At 41.0% G+C, this 20282-nt stretch overlaps 1 protein-coding gene across 2 annotated transcripts in view; it reads right to left on the bottom strand.

Moving 5' to 3' along the window:
* The window catches only part of SUZ12 (SUZ12 polycomb repressive complex 2 subunit), a 309933-nt gene extending 290211 nt beyond the window's left edge, over positions 1-19722 (bottom strand). The window contains exons 1-3 of one of the 2 annotated variants that reach the window (XM_029600710.1): positions 18973-19722; positions 17421-17467; positions 17232-17296 (exon numbers count right to left, since the gene is read on the bottom strand). In XM_029600710.1, the coding sequence (XP_029456570.1) occupies positions 17232-17296; positions 17421-17467; positions 18973-19177 (317 nt within the window). In that variant the 5' untranslated portion in view covers positions 19178-19722. The remainder of the gene's footprint in view (positions 1-17231; positions 17297-17420; positions 17468-18972) is intronic. The other variant, XM_029600711.1, reaches the window with a different exon arrangement.
* Between the last annotated feature and the right edge of the window lie 560 nt (positions 19723-20282).

Raw genomic sequence — 20282 nt, 5'->3', positions numbered from 1 at the left:
GGGGCAATGTGGCAGTAGCCATGGTACAAGAGACACACCTGAAACTACGATATGAACACCTGATGCGCTCGCCACATTACCCACAACAGTATTGGGCGACGTGTACTCGGTCTGCACGATATGCTGGGGTGGGAATTCTATTCCAGAAGGACTTTGCTTATGAACTCATTAAGTGTGTATCTGATCCTGAGGGGCGGTTTCTCTTGCTTATTATTCAGATTGCGGGGGAGAAATATACACTGGTAAATGTGTATGCTCCCAACACAGGTCAGGCTGCCTTCTTTGCTAAATTGTTGCATACGGTTCAGAACCAACTCGAGGGTCATCTTATCATGGCTGGGGATTGTAATATTCTGCTCAACCCCAAAATGGACTCGTCCGTAGGTCGGGGTTCTATCCCTAAAAAAGATAGAGGCAGCTTAATCAAACTTCTTCACCACTTCAAATTAGAGGATACGTGGCGTTTTTTATACCCTCAAAGGAGGGAATATACATTTTACTCCAATCCCCATAATCTATACACAAGGATTGATTACATTTTTGTGGATAGGGGATTCCTCCATCGTGTGGTCAAAGCCACAGTAGATGCAATTACGTGGTCTGATCATGCTCCTTTGTGGGTGGATTTAGCGTTTCCCTTATATGACAGGGGTCAGAGGTTTTGGAAGTTAAATGATGGCCTTCTGGAGGATCAGGTGTTCGTGTCCAAATGTAAACAACATATCAAGGAATATTTACAATTTAATGAGACACCAGAGATCTCCTCTATAACAATATGGGATTGTCTGAAGGCGGTGGTGCGGGGAGAGCTTATTGCCTGGGCTTCCTTTGTTAAAAAGGTTGAGAGCCAGACACGAGAGGCGCTTCTGAGTAAGTTAGTGGCCCTTGAGCAACAACATAAACATAGGCCTTGTGAGACAGTGAAGGACCAGATTGATAGTTGTCGCTCACAAATTGCAGCCTTGGATGCCGCCCAGATAGCGTATGATATGGAGCGGGTGGAGCAAACATACTTTGAAGGGGGTAACAAGGCGGGTAAGATCCTGGCCAATAAGTTAAAAGTGAAAGGTATGCAGAACCTTATCACTAAAATTAAGGATGAAAAGGGTGTCCCTCTTACTTCTAATGAGGATATTCGATCCCGCTTCCTCCGATTCTATGCTACTTTATACCAAAAAAATTCCAGTATTGGTACGGAGGATATCGAGGTTTTTTTACGTGGTGTGTCGCTTCCCTGCTTAATGGAGAGTCAGAGTGCGGCTTTGGACACTGTTATAACTCCCTTGGAAGTCTCTCTCACCATTAAGCAGCTGAAAGTGAACAAATCCCTTGGATTGGATGGTTTTACAGCCAGGTTCTATCAATGTTTTACGGACGAGCTTTCTGGTCCCCTGGCACGGATGTTTAATGCCTTGAGGGAAGAGGGTCACTTAGCTGCTAACTCCAATGTCGCAGGGATCACCATATTAGCAAAGCCAGGCAGGGATGCCACACAGTGTGGCTCCTATAGGCCCATTTCTCTGTTAAACATAGACCTAAAGTTATTGGCAAAGATATTGGCTAATCGGCTTAACCATCATATTGCGCAGCTGATCCACCCCGATCAAGCGGGTTTTATCCCCGGGCGTATGGCCTCTGACAACGTCAGGAAAGTCATAGATTCTCTCTGGTGGGCTAAACACAGAAAGCTTCCATTTTTATTAATTGCAATGGACGCCGAAAAAGCCTTTGATTTGGTACATTGGCCGTTTCTTTTTCAGACCCTAGCCTCTATGGGATTTGGGCACTTTTTTATTCAATGGATAAAAAGATTGTACGAGGGGCCTAAAGCGGCTACTCTACATTTTTTCCGGTGGAAAGGGGAACGCGGCAAGGGTGTCCGCTGTCCCCTTTATCATTTGCCATCTTTATAGAACCCCTAGCACAGAAAATTAGGGAGACAAAGGCCATTACTGGTATTGAAGTGGGGGCCTTTTCTTCAAAACTGGCTATGTTTGCTGATGATATGATTTTAACACTCACTAATCCTTTGCGTTCTCTCCCATTGGTGGTAGACCTCATTAAATCTTTTAGTAAAGTATCTGGCTATTCCATAAATTGGGATAAAACTGAGATTCTTAACATTTCCCTATCCAGTGATCAGGTTTCTGGGCTCCAGGCAGCTTTCCCTTTCCGCTGGGCCAAAGATAAATTAAAATATCTTGGGGTTTATATTGGAAACAAAGGGGATATTTTTAATCTCAACTATCCTCCATTATTGGCCAAAATATACAGGGAAATGGAAGAATGGAGCCGTTAAGCAGCTTTTAAGATGAACATTTTACCCAGGATCTGTTATCTATTCCAGACTTTACCTGTTCAAGTACCAGAGAGGCTTTTGGTGAAATGGCAGAGACGCTTTATGAAATATATTTGGCAGGGTAAACACCCTCGGGTGGCTCGTAAGGTGCTTTTCCGCCCTAAACCTTACGGGGGCCTCGCAATACCCAATCTGGTGTGGTACCACGCTGCAGCGCATCTACGAGTAGTGGCGGAGTGGCACAGGATAGGGAGGGGGAAGCCTTGGATAGCTTTAGAACAAGAGATTGTGGGGGTCCGCCCGTTGTCCTCCCTGGTGTGGAGACCACGCTCTGAATGGCCGAACATGCATGAGATGTCCCAGCCCATGCAGCATACTGTCCAGATATGGTATGCCTGGAGGAAGGTTCTCATGGGAAATCGGATTGGGTCCATCAACTCGTCCCCCTTTTATCACGGGGATTTCCTCCAGGGGAAGACGTATCTGGAGTTTAAAGGGTGGCTGGAGAAGGGGGATTACCACCTGTGGACATCTTTGGGATAACAATGGGTGGCTGCCCTTCGAGACTATTCGGACTAAATTTGGGTTGGACCCTTGGGATCGTTATTGATATCTTCAACTGCAAACCTATAGCACACATTCGGGATTGAGGAGGGATCTTCAGTCGCCTGTATCTCTATTCGAATCTTACTGCAGGGCCGTAGATAAGATCCCCAGTTTATTATCAAAAGTGTACAAATTGCTCAATCAAGATTTGCGTTCCCCTCCGGCTTATGTTGCTGCGTGGGAGCGAGACTTAGGGGTATCTCTGGGTGAAGAGGCTTGGGATAATATCTATTCTAAGATGGGGAAGAGCATAATATCGGCCACTCTTATTGAAAACGAATTCAAACTGCTTTATAGGTGGCACTACACACCAGAGAGGCTTCACCGTCTCTATCCTCAGGTGGCAGACAAATGTTGGAAAGGCTGTGGGGCAACGGGTACCTTTTTTCATTTATGGTGGGAGTGCAAGCTGATTTCGCAGATATGGGATGCTGTCTCAGATTGGATTTCGGGTATTCTCGGGGAGACTGTTTCCCTCTCACCGCAGCAGGCCCTTCTAAATGGGGACCTTATGTCAGGGGATATCCATCAATTCCGATTTGTTAAGTTTGTAGTTTCAGCAACTAGGTGTGAAATAGCGCGCCACTGGAAGAGTCCAGTGATACCCTCTCTAGCGGCTATTAAAGCGAGGGTGGACAAGGTCTACCATCTGTGTAAGATAACAGCTCACAAACAACATAGGTTGTCCTCCTTTCACAAGGTCTGGCAGCCTTACCAAGTATGGCGGGTGTCTAGTTTCAGAATGAATAAGGTTGAGCGCTTTCCTGGGGGGCCCAGACTACGGTAGATATTGTTATTTCTCAGTCACATTGTGTGTGCATTATGTACTGGATGTTGTGCTAAAATGGATACTGCAAGCTTGGGGGGAGGGGGAGGGTGGGTATAACTTACATAATAACACCACAGAAACTCATTTTGCTCTGTGTTTATTGTTAATTTTATATGTTTATATCCCCTGCTGTTACGTTTTATTGTTCATGACGTTTCTAATAAAAATCTTAAATTGAAAAAAATAAATACAATGAATACTATATTTGCAGGATATTAAAGGGATTGCTAGTGGGGAAGCCCAATATAAAATTTCACTGTTTGCAGATGATATTCTGTTTTCGGTTGCATATCCCCAACTTACGTTGCCAATTTTGGTTTAGGAATTGAATCGATTTAGCTCCATATCGCGTTTTAAGGTTAATATGACAAAGACGGAGATACTGAATATTACGCTAACGGAAGCACAGATTTCTGGTATTCAGGACCACTTCCCCTTTAAATGGAATACCCGAGGATTAAAATATCTGGGTATCACCCTGAGTGCGAACTGGAGGCAACTTTTTGCTTTAAATTGTATACCCTCCACTGACTCCTTCCTACGCATTGCAGGCAAAAGCGAGCAATATCCCTTCTGTCATAAAACACTCAGCTATCACCCGGCCGCTACGGCAGTCTTGGAGCAGTCTCACAAAGCTTCTGAATATTCCTACCATTTGTGCATATTTCCTACCACTCAGGGGCAACGTTGAGTTTCAACCGGGTTCCCAGTCCACTATGTTCCGGGTTTGGGAGGCCAGGGGGGTGACTTATTTAGGCCACTTATGGACTACAGAGGGGGTGTTAATGCAGTTTAACGACTTTCGAACTCTTTATGATCTGAGCCCCTCTCACATGTTCCCCTTCTTACAAGTCCATCATTATCTTAAGTCCCTACCTCAGGCTACTAAGGACATAGCAACGTTTAAGACTATAGATGCTATATTTCACTTTGGGGCTGCAGCAGCCCCATCCCTGTCTCACTATTACAGGGCCCTTCAGCTGCGGACACAGGTAGACGTGTGTTCTATTCTGGTTGATTGCTGGCACAAAGATGGTGAGTTTCAACTCACGGGTTTCATTTTGCGAGTCTGTTTTCGGCGCATAGCCAGGATCTCTACTAACATGTATTACAGGGAGATGTAATACAAGTTTTTAACTCGGGCCTACGTTTCTCCTCAAAGAGCTCATCAACTGACTGTTGCTCCCACACCATTTTGTGTCCGTTGCCCAGGAATAGTGGGCAACCTGTCTCACGTTTTTTGGACGTGTCCTGGGATACGAGGGTTTTGGCGCAGGATTGCAGACTATTTAGCAGATCTGATTGATGTGGCGTTGCCCATTTCCCCCCTGTGGTTTCTATTTGGTTGCATCTCTCCTCTTAGAGTTAGAGATCCTGGCTCTCGCCTTCTGCTCCAAAAGGCGAGTTTGGTGGGGAAGAAGACGATTCTCCTGGCTTGGCGGTCCCCGGATGCCCCCTCCTTTTGGACTTGGAGAAATCAACTACACGCCTTGATGACAATGGAAAGCATGGAGGCCCGAGGTTCTCCTGGCCGTCGACGTCGATTTGCTACTATTTGGGGTCCGTATCCTCAACAGCTGCCTCAACGAGCAAGGAGCATGGTGCTGAATGACTGATCACCTCCAGCTGGCGGTCTGCCAGACTTCTGCTGTAGACCGTACATATGATGCTTCTTCACACGAATCCTCATTATTATTATTGTATACGCCCTGAGGGGGGGGGGGGGGGAGAGCGTTCTTTGAGGGGGGGGGGGAACAGTTGTACTCTTTCAGCCCGATCCAGTAAAGTCCGTGGGAGAGCGGACTAACGCTCGCTCTCCCGGCGCGCGCACCGGCCCCTCGCCGGTGCGAGCGATCCAGTATTTAAATTAGGCGACGCGGTGCAAACGAGGAAAAGGAGGCGCTAGGGACACTAGCACGTCCCTAGCGCCTCCTTTTGGCTCGGAGCGGCGGCTGTCAGCAGGTTTGACAGCCGACGCTCTATTTTGCCGGCGTCGGTTCTCGAGCCCGCTGACAGCCACGGGCTCGGAAACCGGACGCCGGCAAAATTGAGCGTCCGGTTTTCGGCCCGACAGCCGCGGACCGAATTCAAAATTTTTTTATTTTTTTTTTTACTTTTTTTTTTACTTTTGGGGACCTCCGACTTAATATCACTATGATATTAAGTCGGAGGGTGCACAGAAAAGCAGTTTTTACTGCTTTTCTGTGCACTTCCCTGGCGCCGGAAGAAATTAGCGCCGACCTTTGGGCGGCGCTAATTTCTTAGAGTAAAATGTGCGGCTTGACTGCACATTTTACTTACTGGATCGCTCGGGAATACCTAATAGGGCCATCAACATGCATTTGCATGTTGAGGGCGCTATTAGGTGCCGCGGGTGGGCCGCGTGTTTTCCTCCCCTTACTGAATAAGGGATAAGGGAAAACACGCGTCCAGAGCAGGGTGACAGTGCGCTCCGACGGAGCACACTTTACTGGATCGACCTGTTTGTTGGGTTCGTTTTGTGGAGGGAGATCTGAGTCCACTCCCTCCTGTATTGTTTTCTTTCATAAAACCCAATAAAACTGTTTAAACATAAATTGTATACCCTTGATGACGTAAACGACTAAAGATCTTGAGATATGGTGTCCTTATATGTTTTCATGGGTGGGGAGAGTGGCCACTATAAAAATGAACCTGCTGCTGCGGTGGCTATATCTCTTTCAGACGTTGCCAATTGAATTACCAACTAAGTTTTTTAAAACTCTACATGCCAAGGAATTTCATTTTATATGGAGCAGGAGGCCACCGCGCATTGCCAGCACAGGTTCTATATAAAGCTAGAGAGGAAGGGGGGTTAGCTGTCCCAAACTTTCTTCGATATTATCAAGCAGCCCAACTACGGGTAATTCCTGAATGGACCGCGGGACAAAACCCGAAACAATGGGTACTAATTGAGCAATCAATAGCCAATGGGGGTCCCATGCATCACAGAGTATGGGGGCTGCCACGGAAAGATATAGAGCGGGAAATGGGTAACTCTTTTACCCTGGTCACATTGAGGATATGGCAGAAATGTCGATTTTTACTGTCTGGGCAGAGATTAGTCACGCCACTGTTACCAATTGGTTTATATAAAAATAAGTACTGGGTGCACCAAGGGGGAATCCAACATTCTACGTGGAGTAAATGGGGGGGTGTGGTGTTACAGACAGCTGGTACAGGACTTACGTATCATCCCTTTTGTGGACTTACAGCATCAATATGGATTGCCTGATACGGAATACTATCACTATCTATAATTGCAGCACTGTCTTCAGGATTTATACATTAAGGATAATGTGATCCGGGCGAGAACTGATTTTGAAAATATGCGCTACACTCAGACGGGCATGAAAGGCACCATATCCAATATACATATATATGTATGGCTGACTAGCCCACAATCAACTTTGACCCGGTACCAGTCAGAAAGGGGACAGGACTTAAATTTACAATGGACTGCTAATCAATGGAAACAATGCTTTAGTTACCTTACCCAGCCATCTATTTCTGCTAACATCATGGAAACTATCAATTACTGTCTCGATGGTACCTTACTCCTTTTAAATTATATAAAATTTATCCCATCCAGGGGGGATAAATGTTGGAGGCACTGCAATCAAGTAGGTACCTTTCTTCACATTTGGTGGGACTGCCCTAAGATAGTACCATACCGGAAGTGGATACAGACACTGATTAAACAAAATGTTGAACATTACCATTTCCTTTCAACCGGAGATTTATCTGCTCACCGATTACCCGGCAACTTGGTCATCGACCGTGTGGACTCTAATTCACCAAGTGATCAGCGCTGCTCGGCAGGAGCTGGCAGCACAATGGTGAAAGGACTGGCTGCCAACACCTATATCGGTCATAGACAGACTGGCACATGCATTATTGGTATTACATTAGGGCTCAGCAGCATGATACTGTGGCACGTCATGTTTTAATTTGGGAACCATTCCTCCATTGGTATAAAGATTATTAAGGAGGGCATGGCCTCTGGAAACTGGGGATTAAATGTGTCGGGGATATTGATAAACACAATATTTCTGAACCAGTATAATGTGAGAAATATATTAGATGGATAACCCTGGCAAAGGGGTACAAGATGTGTGCTCCCGGGGCCTTTCGAAATGCTATGGTCTCTCATACCCAACTGTCCAAGTCCTTATACACCATGGGGGGGGGGAACGAAAAAGAAATAGGCAAAACTGTAATATGTTCAAAGTTTATTGAAGCTTGTTTATGCACAATACCAGTGTTCTCAGGATGTTAATGTTTTTGCCAATAAAAAATATATATATATCGCAATGACCGGGGGGGACACACTATGTTAAGGATGGTATAGGGTCAAACAGGATACAGATCCTGCAGGAGACTAAGGGCTAGATTTTAAAAGCCCTGCGTGCGTAAATCCTGCTGGATTTACTCGCACGCCGGCGCGCACAAAGCCCAGGGACGCACGTAAGTCCCGGGGCCCCCAGCACTGCGGCCTGTGCTGGGGGATGCCGAAGTGGCACGCGTAAGTTACGCCTGCTTCAAGCAGGCATAACTTGCCCAAAGGGAGGGGAAGGTGGGGGGACGCGAAAGGAAAGTTCCCTCAGAGGCCGCTCCGATTTCGGAGCGGCCTCTGAAGGAACGGAGGCAGGCTGCGCGGCTCGGCGCACGCAGGCTGCCGGTTTTGCGCAGCCGCGCGCGCGCCGACCCCAGATTTTATAAGATACGCGCGTATCTTATAAAATCCGGTGGCGCGAACAAAAGTACGCACGCGCGTATGTTTTTAAGATCTACCTCTAAATGCACAATAGGGAAGAGTATAGTGGTGGGGCTATATCACCATCCACCTAGCCAAAATGAAGAGACAAAATAAAAGATTAGGGGAGCTAATAAATTTGGCAACACTAAATGTGAGATTTCAGTTACATTTATCCAGATAATATTGGGGTAACATCAGGACATGCTAGGGAGATAAAGTTCCTGGATGGAATAAATGACTGTTTCATGGAGCAATTAGTTCAGGAATGGGGGGGGGGGGGGGGGCATTTTATATCCAATTCTTTGTGGAACACAGAATTTGGTGCGAAAGACAACTGTGGTGGGGCTGCTCAAAATGAAAGGTGCAACTACAGAAGTTAAGATTTTACAATAGGTGTGGACATTGTTTAAACACACCATCTTAGAAACCAGTCCAGATGCATTCCACACATTAAAAAAGGTGGAAGGAAGGCCAAATGACTGCTGGCATGGTTAAAAGAGAAGGTGAAAGAGGCTATTTTAGCAAAAAGAACTTTTCAAAAACTGGAAGAAAGGTCTAGCTAAAGAAAATAGGAAAAAGCATAAGCATCGGCAAGTTAAATGTAAAACACTGATAAAGACAGGCTAAGAGAATTTGAAAAGAAGCTGGCCATATACAGGTAAAAACTCAAACTATGAGGGAACTGGTTGGACCGATGATCAAAGCGTTAACGGAGCAAATAAAGAAGATAAGGCCATTGATGAAAAGACTAAAGCAATTCTATTCTTTGCTTCCGTATTTACTGAAGATTATGTTGGGGAGATCCCCATGCCTTAAATTGTATTCAATGGTGATTCAGAAAAACAAATCACGGTGAAGCTGGAAGATGTAATAAGACCCCTCTTTTGTCGTCTCTTGTATATAATTAATGTCCAACTTATGTTCAAATTGTTTTTATTGTGTATGTAAATTGTAAACCGCCTAGACGGACACGTAAGTGACCCCATGTGCGGTATATAAAAAACTTTTAAATAAATTAAATAAATAAATATGTAATCTCATTTAATAACTGTGGCGCCCGTTGGCTCTCCAGTAAAGTTGTCACCTTTTAACTTTCTATCCTTCCTCCATCTATCATTGTAATTTCCTCTCTCAGTTGTCTGTAAACCAACATGATGTTTTTTTTACGAATGCCGGTATATAAAAGTTATAAATAAATAAAGACTGATTGACAAACTTAAGAGCAGCAAAAATCACCTGGACCAGATGGTAAACATCCTAAAATTCTTTAAAAAAAAAGAAACTCAAAAATGAAACTGATCTTTTACTAGTAATGTGTAACCTATCATTAAGATTGGGATTATGTTGGCTACACTATCTTTAAAAAGGGCTCCAGGAGTGATCTGGAAAACTATAGACTGGCGAGTGACTTCAGTGTTTGGAAAAATCATGGAAATTTTTCTAAACAAAATCACAGGGCATATAGAAAACCAGAGAACACAGCGAGCATAGATTTACATAGGGGAAATGTTGCCTCACTAAGCTACATTTTTTTTTGAAGGGGTTAATAGATGGAGAATGGTGAGCTGGTGGTTATAGTGTATCTGGATTTTCAGAAGGCATGTGACAAACGGCCCCACAAGAGACTCCTGAGAAAATTAAGAGGTGACAGGATAGGAGGCAATGTCCTATTGTGGATTGCAAACTGGTTAAAAGATAGAGTAGGACTAAATATCATTTTTCTCAGTGGAGAAGGGCAAATCGTGGAGTGCCCCAAGGATCTGTACTAGGACTAGTACTTTTTAATATTCATAATGCTACAGAAAGAGGAACTGAGTAAGGTGATCAAATTTGCAGACAACACAAAATTCTTTAATTGTTAAATCAAGCAGACTGAAAAATTGCAGGAGGACCTTGTGAGAGTAGAAAACTGTGCATGCAAATGAAATTTAATATGGAGAAATGCAAAGTGACACACATGAGGAAAAATAAGCCATTCTGTAGTTACATAATGTTATCTTCCATATTAGAAATCACCACCAGTAAAAAATACATAAAATAAAAGGCCCTGGGCATCATCATGGTCAATACTTTGAAATTCAGCTCAGCATGAGGCAACCAAAAAAAAAAAGTGTTAGCAATTAGGAAAGCAATATTTGCACTGGAAAAGGTACAGAGAAGGGCAACCAAAACAGAGGTGGAACAGCTCTCCTATGAGGAAAGGCTAAAGAGATTAGAGATGTTCAACTTGGAAAAAAAGATGACTGAGGGGGGGATAAGATAAAGGTCTATAAAATGAGTGGAATAATAAAAAAAATGCAAAATCAATTTACTTCCCCCCCCCCCAAAAAAAAAAAAAGTACTAGGGGACATGCCATGAAGCTAGTAAGTAACACAAAACAAAAGTGAAAAATAACTAATTTAATGCACAATTAAGTTCTGGAATTCGTTGCCAGAGAATGTGGTTAAGGCAGTTAGCACAGCTGGGTTTAAAAAAAAAAGGGGGGGGGGGGGCTTGAACAAGTTACTGGAGGAGAAATCCATAAGTGTTATTAACCAAGTTGACTTCAGGAATAGCCACTAGGGAGGTGAATCGTGTCCTCGATCGTCTTAACGATCGATTTCGGCTGGGAGGGGGAGGGAATCGTATTGTTGCCGTTTGGGGGGGTAAAATATCGTGAAAAATCGTGAAAAGACAACAAGATTCAGGAGCAGGAGCCCGTTCCGGACCGCTGCCGTTCCGGACCGCCGCTGGACCCGCAGGTTATTTAACTCATTTGGGGGGGGTTCGGGAGGGTGGGGGATTTAATTTAAAGGGTCGGGGGTGGGTTTTAGGGGGTTTTAGTGTGCCGGCTCACGATTCTAACGATTTATAACGATAAATCGTTAGAATCTCTATTGTATTGTGTTCCATAACGGTTTAAGACTATATTAAAATTATCGGACGATAATTTTAATCGTCCTAAAACGATTCACATCCCTAATAGCCACTACTTATAGCAGCTGGGGGATCTATTTACTGTTTGGGTTCTTGCCAGGTACTTGTGATCTGGTTTGGCCACTGTTGGAAACAGGATAATGGGCTTGATGGACCTCTGTACCTGAAGACTGGAGGGTAGCCAATATATCCCCAATATTTAAGAAAGGCTCCAGGGGCAATCCGGGAAACTATACACCAGAGAGTCTGATTTCAGTGCTGGGAAAAATAGTAGAAACTATTCTAGAGACCAAAATCAGAGCATATAGAAAGACATGGTTTAATGGAACACAGTCAACATGGATTTACCCAGGGGAAGTCTTGCCTCACAAATCTGCTTCATTGTTTTAAAGGAGTTAATAAACATGTTGATAAAGGTGAAGTGGTAGATGTAGTGTATTTGGATTTTCAGAAGATGTTTGACAAAGTCCCTCAAGAGAGGCTTCTAAGAAAACTAAAAAGTCATGGGATATTAGGCGATATCATTTTGTGGATTACAAACCAGTTAAACAGGATCAAAGAGTAGGAATAAATGCTCAATTTTCTCAGTAGAAAAGGCTAAACAGTGAAGTGCCTCAGGGATCTGTACTTGGACTGGTTCTTTTCAACATTTATAAATGATCTGGAAAGGAATGAAAAGAGTGAGGTAATCAAATTTGCAGATGACACAAAAGTATTCAAAGTAATTAAATCATAAGTGGATTGTGACAGATTGCAGGAGGACCTTGTGAAACTGGACAATTGGGCATCCAAAAGGCAGATGAAATTTAATGTGGACAAGTGCAAGGTGTTGCATATAGGGAGAAATAACCTATGCTGTAGTTACAAGATGTTAGGTTCCAATTTAGGAGTTAGCACCCAAGAAAAAGATCTTGGCATCATAGTGGATAATACACTGAAATCATTGGCTCAGTGTGCTGTGACAGTCAAAAAAGCAAACAATGTTAGGAATTATTAGGAAGGGAATGGTGAATAAAACGGAAAATGTCATAATGCCTCTGTACCGCACCATGGTGAGACCACACCTTGAGTACTGTGTATAATTCAGATCTCTGCATCAAAAAAAAAAAAAAAAGACAGTTGCACTGGAGAAGTTACAGAGAAGGGTGACCGAAATGATAAAGGAGATGGAACAGCTCCCCTATGAGGAAAGGCTAAACAGATTAGTGCTGTTCAGCTTGGAGAAGAGATGGCTGAGGGGGGATATGAGGTCTAGAATGGGTAAACATGAATCGGTTATTTACTCTCAGACAATAGAAGGACTAGGGAGCACTCCATGAGGTTGGCAAATAGCACATTTAAAACTAATCTGAGAAAGTTCTTTCACTCAATGCACAATTAAGCTCTGGAATTTGTAGCCAGAGGATGTGGTTAGTGCAGTTAGTGTATCTGGGTTTAAAAAAGGTTTGGATAAGTTCTTTGAGAAGTGCATTAACTGCTATTAATCAAGTTGACTTAGGGAATAGCCACTGCTATTACTGGCATCAGTAACATGGGATCTACTTTGTGTTTGGGTACTTGCCAGGTACCTGAAGTCTGGATTGGCCATTGTTAGAACAGGATGCTGGGCTTCATGGACCCTTGGTCTGACCCAGTATTGTAATAATGTTCTAATCATTGGAGGTTGTTTTCAAAAGACTATGAGCATAAATGGGCTTCTGAAAATTGCTATGATAATTACATGTGTAACTTTTGAAAATATACTCTTAAGTTTGGACCTGAGACAATGGAAGGTGAAAAAAAACTTTCATAAAGAGCAGCAGTGGGATTTCTGGTTCTCAGCCACTAATCTACCCCTTCATTAACATTTCGATGTTTACTACATGCCATAACCTGTTAGAGAGTTATTTACTAAAGAGATTCTGTGATAGTACTAATACTGCACATTTTTCATATCCTCATACACATATGCTCCAATGGTTTTACAAAAGAAAAATAAGCCACAAAGTAATTTGCACAAGTATATTTAACTATACAGCCTTTTTTCCTGTGGCTTCTAAACATTTTCCCCCAAATAGCAATATTTCTGTAAATATTTTGCTAATGAGCTAGGGAATTACAAAGATTTTGGGTAAGGCAATACAATTTCACAGAGGAAGCAAGCACCACTCTCCAATATAAAATCACATTACAAGTGATTTCCATTTAGAATACTACTACATTATCTTGTAAATTACAAAAATAAAAAGATCAACTTGAGATTTAATTGCTACTTCCCCTAAATTCAACCAAGCACATTTAAGAACTATTCCCTCCCTCAGAAAGCTTTTTCATACATGATTGTAAGCAGTAGAATGAAGCAAAAGCTACTAATCTTAAAATTTAAAACTTCAACTCTGTCTGCATGCTACACAATATATACGTTTACTTTTTCCTCAGAAAATACATGCACAAAAATGAAAATTGTCTATTACCTCATTCTTATTTTTAAATGCTTGCAGACTCTGTAAAAGCAGTCCACCACACCAAAAGGATTGTTTTCCTTTAGTTTATAATTATTTAGCAATTAGCTTTCTTATGTACTGCATTTCTACATCAAACTGCTAGCATTAGCTATCTGGATAAGAAAAAGGAAGCTTCCTATTATGGATCCTTACTATAAAAAAAAAAAAAACCCCTGAAGTACAACAGTAATTAAATTGTGGTTGCTCGGCAACCAGTAAGAGGCATGTCAGAGCAAGAGGGGCTTTAAAGCATGGACTATGGGCATCAGTTTCAGGTGAGTAAGATGAGCCTAGTCTAGATAATTTCACCTATCAAGGCCAGAATACCTCTGATAATTTGATACAATTCACTATGTGTTAAGTATTATTTGGCCAAAACAGCTTAACTAAAATTGTATGTGCATCATATAAATATCTATTTTTTTCCTGTGGGCCTTAGAACACAGTTTATCCTGTGCTTTACTGTTCATCTCTTACTGTTTATTAGAATGAAGCAGCACTTATGATATTGGATCCAAAATCCAATTCCTTGAAGATCTTATGGAAACAAAAGTGTCAAATCAAAACTAGTGCTACCATCATTTATGTTATTTGAGGAAATTAAACTACATTAGCTATTCAGCAGACTAGGCCCCTTCCCTGCATCTTCATGAGCAGCTTGAACACCTCCTTCAGGAAGCCATTTCATTACTTAGAAGAATATTTCTACTTAATATGTATAGGCTTGTAATAACTATATTTTCTGTTCCTTCAGCCAAGAACATTAACAGTGCTTCAACTACCACACCCTATTTTAGGTTCTTTGTACACGCTTCACTTAGACTACAAGTCACCTACTGAACATTTCTGGCCAACTTACCATTCGCTATATCCCTATATTAACCTTTAACTGAGTAAAAAAAAAATAGTGTGCATACATTTATATAGTTCAGTTAATTCAAATATATAATTTTGATTTTTCCAAAATATGTTTATCAAAAATATTGACAAAAAATATCACCTCGTAATCCATGAGATTTAATATCATAAGTCTCTTAAAGGAACAAATTTGTATTTTGACTATGTTAGCAAAAAAAAAAAGTTTGTATTTAATATAATTAGTGTACTTAACTCATTGATTAATTAACCATTGATCAGCTCTTTGCCTTTACCACCCACAAAAGTATATTTGTTTTAGAGTTGTCTTTTCCCTCAAGATGTTAAGGATTATTCATTTTAGGTTTTGTTTTTTTACTGCAATGTGTTATTGTGATGTGAATCACCTGTTAAAAAGTAACACACAAAGCAGCAAACAAAGACTTGCTTTTGTGTTTGCCTTCCTTCCATAAGAGAATCCATTGCCTATAGTGTTCCATTTACCCAACCTGAAAATGTAAGCCTCATGTCCCATATTTTGCATCTTTCTGTACACATAAAGCAGGCTTTGAACAAACAGATAACTTTGCCAACCTGGACCAAACATCGAATACAAAAGAGATCCTAGTTCTTTAGTGTATCAACACAGACTGTGTTTAATAAAGTCCAATCAAGGTCTCCAAACAGCACTATCAGGGTAGTTTCACCTGCAATAAAAAGGTAACTTCTCCATGGCACATACAGCACACTGTTAAAAACACTATCATGGAAGGCCTCAATTATTTCAAAAAAACCACCGCTGGCAAACATGGTATATATGATCCATTTGGAACCTGACAAGTCATCCCAAATGCAAAACATTTAGTATTTTATGTCTTAGGCACCCTTTTTTGTATGTATTTATGCTTACTTTGTACAGCAATTATAAAAGCTGAAGATTCAAAGCAAAGAAGATAGAAAAAAATTGACAACACTCATAGCTTACAAAGGGGAATGTCTGAATATTGTAAAAGACTTAACTAGTAAACTATGGAGGAAGAAGAATAGCATCAGCTTCTGTTTGTAGTGTAGGCTTCCTCCTTGAACCATTCTAAGTGCTTTCAAAAGTAGGCTCCAGCATTTTTATCATGCTTGGAACTGAATATTTACAAGCCAACATCCAAGCAGGATTTCTCATTCTCACAAATAGCATTCTGTGATCAACTAGCAATAATGTATTTAAAATTCTCTAAGATGTTAGAGAATCTTGTATTTAAAGTTTTCACTTCACAGATACTAACTAATGAAGCACTATTACTTTGCTTGTGCAATCAAGAAATTTCATAAACAAAGTAAATTTATGATGCCTTTATTATTTAGTCAAGAAATCAACTCACAAAACGTGCCAATTTTGGAAAAAATAGATCTATTCAATAACCCAATTTAAAAATTTGATCACAACGCATTTCTGAACCATTAAAATTTCAAGGATTCTGTTTTCTGGAGACTAAAAACATAAAAAAAAAATACTCAAAAGTAGGTCATTACAACTCACCTTTGCCATAATACATTTTTTAAGCATAGTGTCTATGTAACTAGAAAACAAATCTATCCCTTCCTCTAAGAACCTACCCAGAACTATTGTCATAGGTAAGTAATGGTTAAAGCCTTAATAAAACCTCAACCCTTCTACAAAGTCACTGGCAATGTATTTACAACAAAATTAAAAGAATTAGAATCATACAGAATACTTTGAAAATCTTTATTCATATATTATTTATTATCATTATGTTAAACTGTCATCCAGTTATATTGTTCCAAATGTGCCACTGTTCTATGTAAAGCCCCATATCTCTGTTGGGCAGTTTATCGTTATATGTAAACCGGAGTGATTTGTAGTCTCTATAAGAACCTCGGTATATAAAAATTAAAAATAAATAAATAATATTCATCTGCATTAAAATCCTCCCTCCCCAAATTCTCTCTCCATGAAAACAAAATTCTTGATTAAGGAACAATGGCTAGTAACATGATACTAGCTCACTTTTAAGAGCTTCCACACATCATTCAGTATAGACACAAATGAAAGTTAGGTCTTTCATTTTAAAGATTGAAAATGCTTTTTTTTTTTAATTTGTATCCAGTGCATGCTTAATTCTCCTATTTGGCAACTCTACGATTTAAATTTCTTTGATATGTCTAAAGTTAGTTCTAATTGCTTTTAATTTTAAACATCAAAACTAAAATAGTGTTTAAGTACTAACATTTAATTTCTCACTTTACTGTACTTTAATTTTTAAAAGGCTTTATACTCTAAGATAGGTTAAGCAACAAACACTTCAAAAGATATAATAAGTGTTACAAATTACCTTGGTTAAAATGATTTCTAGCTCATTTTATCCATCAGTTGACTGTTGCTTTGATTTTTACATGTTATATACAGTCAAAAATTCTAAACAAACAAGTGTGGTAATAAAACAGGTTACCTTTTGGCATTTGTTCTGGAGTTTCTGTGGGACATGTAAGTGAGAGTTCTGTGCAAAAATATTGGCTAAAAAGAAAAAACAAACATCAATTAAGGCTTTTTATAACCCAAACACCATGTAAAAGTAAAGATCAAATTCCATGTTTCAGTCTACATTACAACCGTGCCCAACATGAACAAAATTACTTACTGCTATAAGATTTCGGGTACGCAAAAATCTGTAGATCTGTGTTGGTTCTGTAAAATAATATATATATTAATCAAAGGAGCCAGTTTGTTTTTAAACACAATAATCCTTTCAAACTTTTAGTGAATTTTATCTTCCCCTACAAATAACTGCATAACTTTTCAAATTGTGTGATCAATGTTCAAATGTATTACATCAATTTAAGTCATTTTCATTAACTTATGATTTTCCATCTATAAAGAAACAGTACTATATATTTTCCACAACACTGCAAAATATCTTATCCATGGTTCTCCTTCATGCAGGTACCAAATTAGTTTCATGCCATACATTTTAAACTTTAGAATTTGAGGTGTATATCACTTTTGATGTTGACCTCACATAAATTTATAACCTGTGATCCCATTTTTCAATTTATCACCCCTCTCCTAGCTACAATACACTATCTTGACTAGTTACAAATCCCGAGAATTCTTAAAATGGTGAGAGATGTAGCAAGGATAAGTTTGAGAAATTACAACAAAACAAGGAAAATGTGGTACAGAACATTACAGGTAAAAGAGCATGTTCTTCTTGAAGTTAACTGATAAAAATAAAACCACAACACAATTAAATACACATCTATGCCTACTGCTTTAAACATATCTTCCAAAAAAGATCAATCAAGTAGGACTCCGAGAAGTCCATTCGGGTTTTTGTTTTTTTTACTAAAATTGCTTGTTCTTCACAAAAGGTAATAGATATCCCATTAACAGACTATGGCTCATTCATATCAACGACTACAGTAGAATCCGTTTGCCAATGCATACAACTGCAATAGTTTTAGATGATATGGGATCAAAATACAAGGACGATGTCCGATTTAAAACGACTATACAGTAATACGCAAACCAATTAATAAAGTACCAACTCTTTTCGGCAACACTATACTACCTTGTAAGTTACCAGACACCGATCACGCGAATATGTAATATTTACACGTGCTCTGGAAACCATGCACATTGCAAAAAAAAAAAAAAAAATCGTTCTTTCATAAACAGATTTAAGGTACAGCTAGTACTTCTTGAAAGACTCTATAATTATTCCAAATTAAAAGTATGTTGGGCTATAAGCGAAAAATAGATAGTACTTTCCAAAGGTAATTTGCAGCTATTTAGTAATAACCCCAACAATAAAAATATCATTCAGTTTTAAATTAACTGGGAGACTAAGGTAGACTAACTAGATCAAGAATTTTAGGTCTATAAGACTAAATACAAAAGTAATGTAATTTTCTATTTGAAGTTTCATTCTTATAAAACTATTTCCGAAACCAATGAGTGAAAAAATAAGTACGCTCCCACATGAAATCTATTACTTATCATAAGCCTCATGAAATATTCCAACAAACCCAAAAATAAAAAAAAAAGAAGGGCTTGGGTCTCTTTTTTTAATAATCCTTGAGAAAACATAAAAGGAGCAGGGCAGAAGAAATTCACCTCTAAAACCTGCTTTCCGCAGGCACTCGGGGGAGGGTAAAAAATTTCTTTTTTTTTTTTTTTTTTTTTACACTCACTTTCGAAGGCCTGCAGGAAGAGCTCGTGGTCGGCCTGAATCTGCTCCATCTTCGGCTTCTTCACGGGCAACACGGCAGCCGAGGCGGCGTAACCGGCACTGCATTTGCCGCCCGAAGAGCCGCCGCCGAATCCCGAACTGGGTCCGGAGGCCGAACTACTACCGCCACCACTACCACCACTGCCGCCATGCTTCTGAGGCGCCATGGATCGTGCCCGAACCGAACCTCCGGACTGTGACCTAGAATCACCCGCCGGATCTCGTTAGTTTTGTATCGATCTTGAGTCCCGTACGGGGAGTATGTAAAGGGAGAGGGGGGAAAACAAATCCAATTTTTGCCTGACCGTTTTCCCCCGACCCTCAGCTACCTCAGCGATTCCAGCCGCCACACATATTCCATGAGATTAATTTAAAAAACAACTGCCAGGCGCCATCAGGCCTCGGAGCCGGCGGCTTGCACAGGAAGAGGAGACGGAGGGAGGCGTTTGTTTTTTCGGGGGAGGGAGGGGAGGTGTAAAACAGAAGGCTGTTTAGCTTCCCCTGACGAGAGAAAACTCCGAAGAGGGGGCCGTCCCCCTCCCCTCTCCTTCATTCGCGTAACACCACAACCTACACCATATCTCCACGCCCATTCCCGCCCACTCGACTCGGGCTACCCAGTCAGGGCTCGGAGCGGGGCGGGAGAGCGGGCGCGATTGGTCCAGCCAACCGCCAGTTAGACGAGATGGTTCTGGAAAGTTTGGTGGATGGACGCGCGCCGCCGCTCGCGCCCCTTTCCTCCTTTGAACTGAATTCGCGGGAAGGGAGCGGCCGGGTGCACTCTGGGTACAGCGCGGCCCGGAAAAGCACAGTATTTAGGAGTCTGAGAGTCAGGAAGCTGTACCCTCCTCCACCGGGCAAGATGCCTTTTGAATATGTTTGATTGCCACATATAATGTTGTTCAGATTAACCAATTTTAAAAGAACAAAACAAACACATTTAGAACCGTTAAGAGGGCCTTGCCAAAAGATGGAGCACGTGACTGGGGGGCGGGGCACCCATAGGGCTTCTTTACCTGTGCATAGGTGGGTAATGAACCTAGGATGCGCGCTGTTTGACAAAGTATTTTTAAACTTTCACGGTTACAGCCGGGCCAGTTTTCAGGATAATCTAAAGCTGCAAATTAAGCAGGATCTTATATCATATATATGCAAATATCTTGAAAACTGGGTTGCTAGAAAAACCCATCATAAAAACTTAGAAGATATTCACAAACAAGAACTTAGTTCCTTCCCTTAATCTTGCTTACCGTGATGTTACGGATTTGACTT

Source organism: Rhinatrema bivittatum, chromosome 4, assembly GCF_901001135.1.
Source record: "Rhinatrema bivittatum chromosome 4, aRhiBiv1.1, whole genome shotgun sequence".
Taxonomy (NCBI): Eukaryota; Metazoa; Chordata; class Amphibia; order Gymnophiona; family Rhinatrematidae; genus Rhinatrema; species Rhinatrema bivittatum.
Note: the sequence above shows the minus strand (reverse complement) of the source record. Positions and strands in the feature narration are given on the sequence as shown.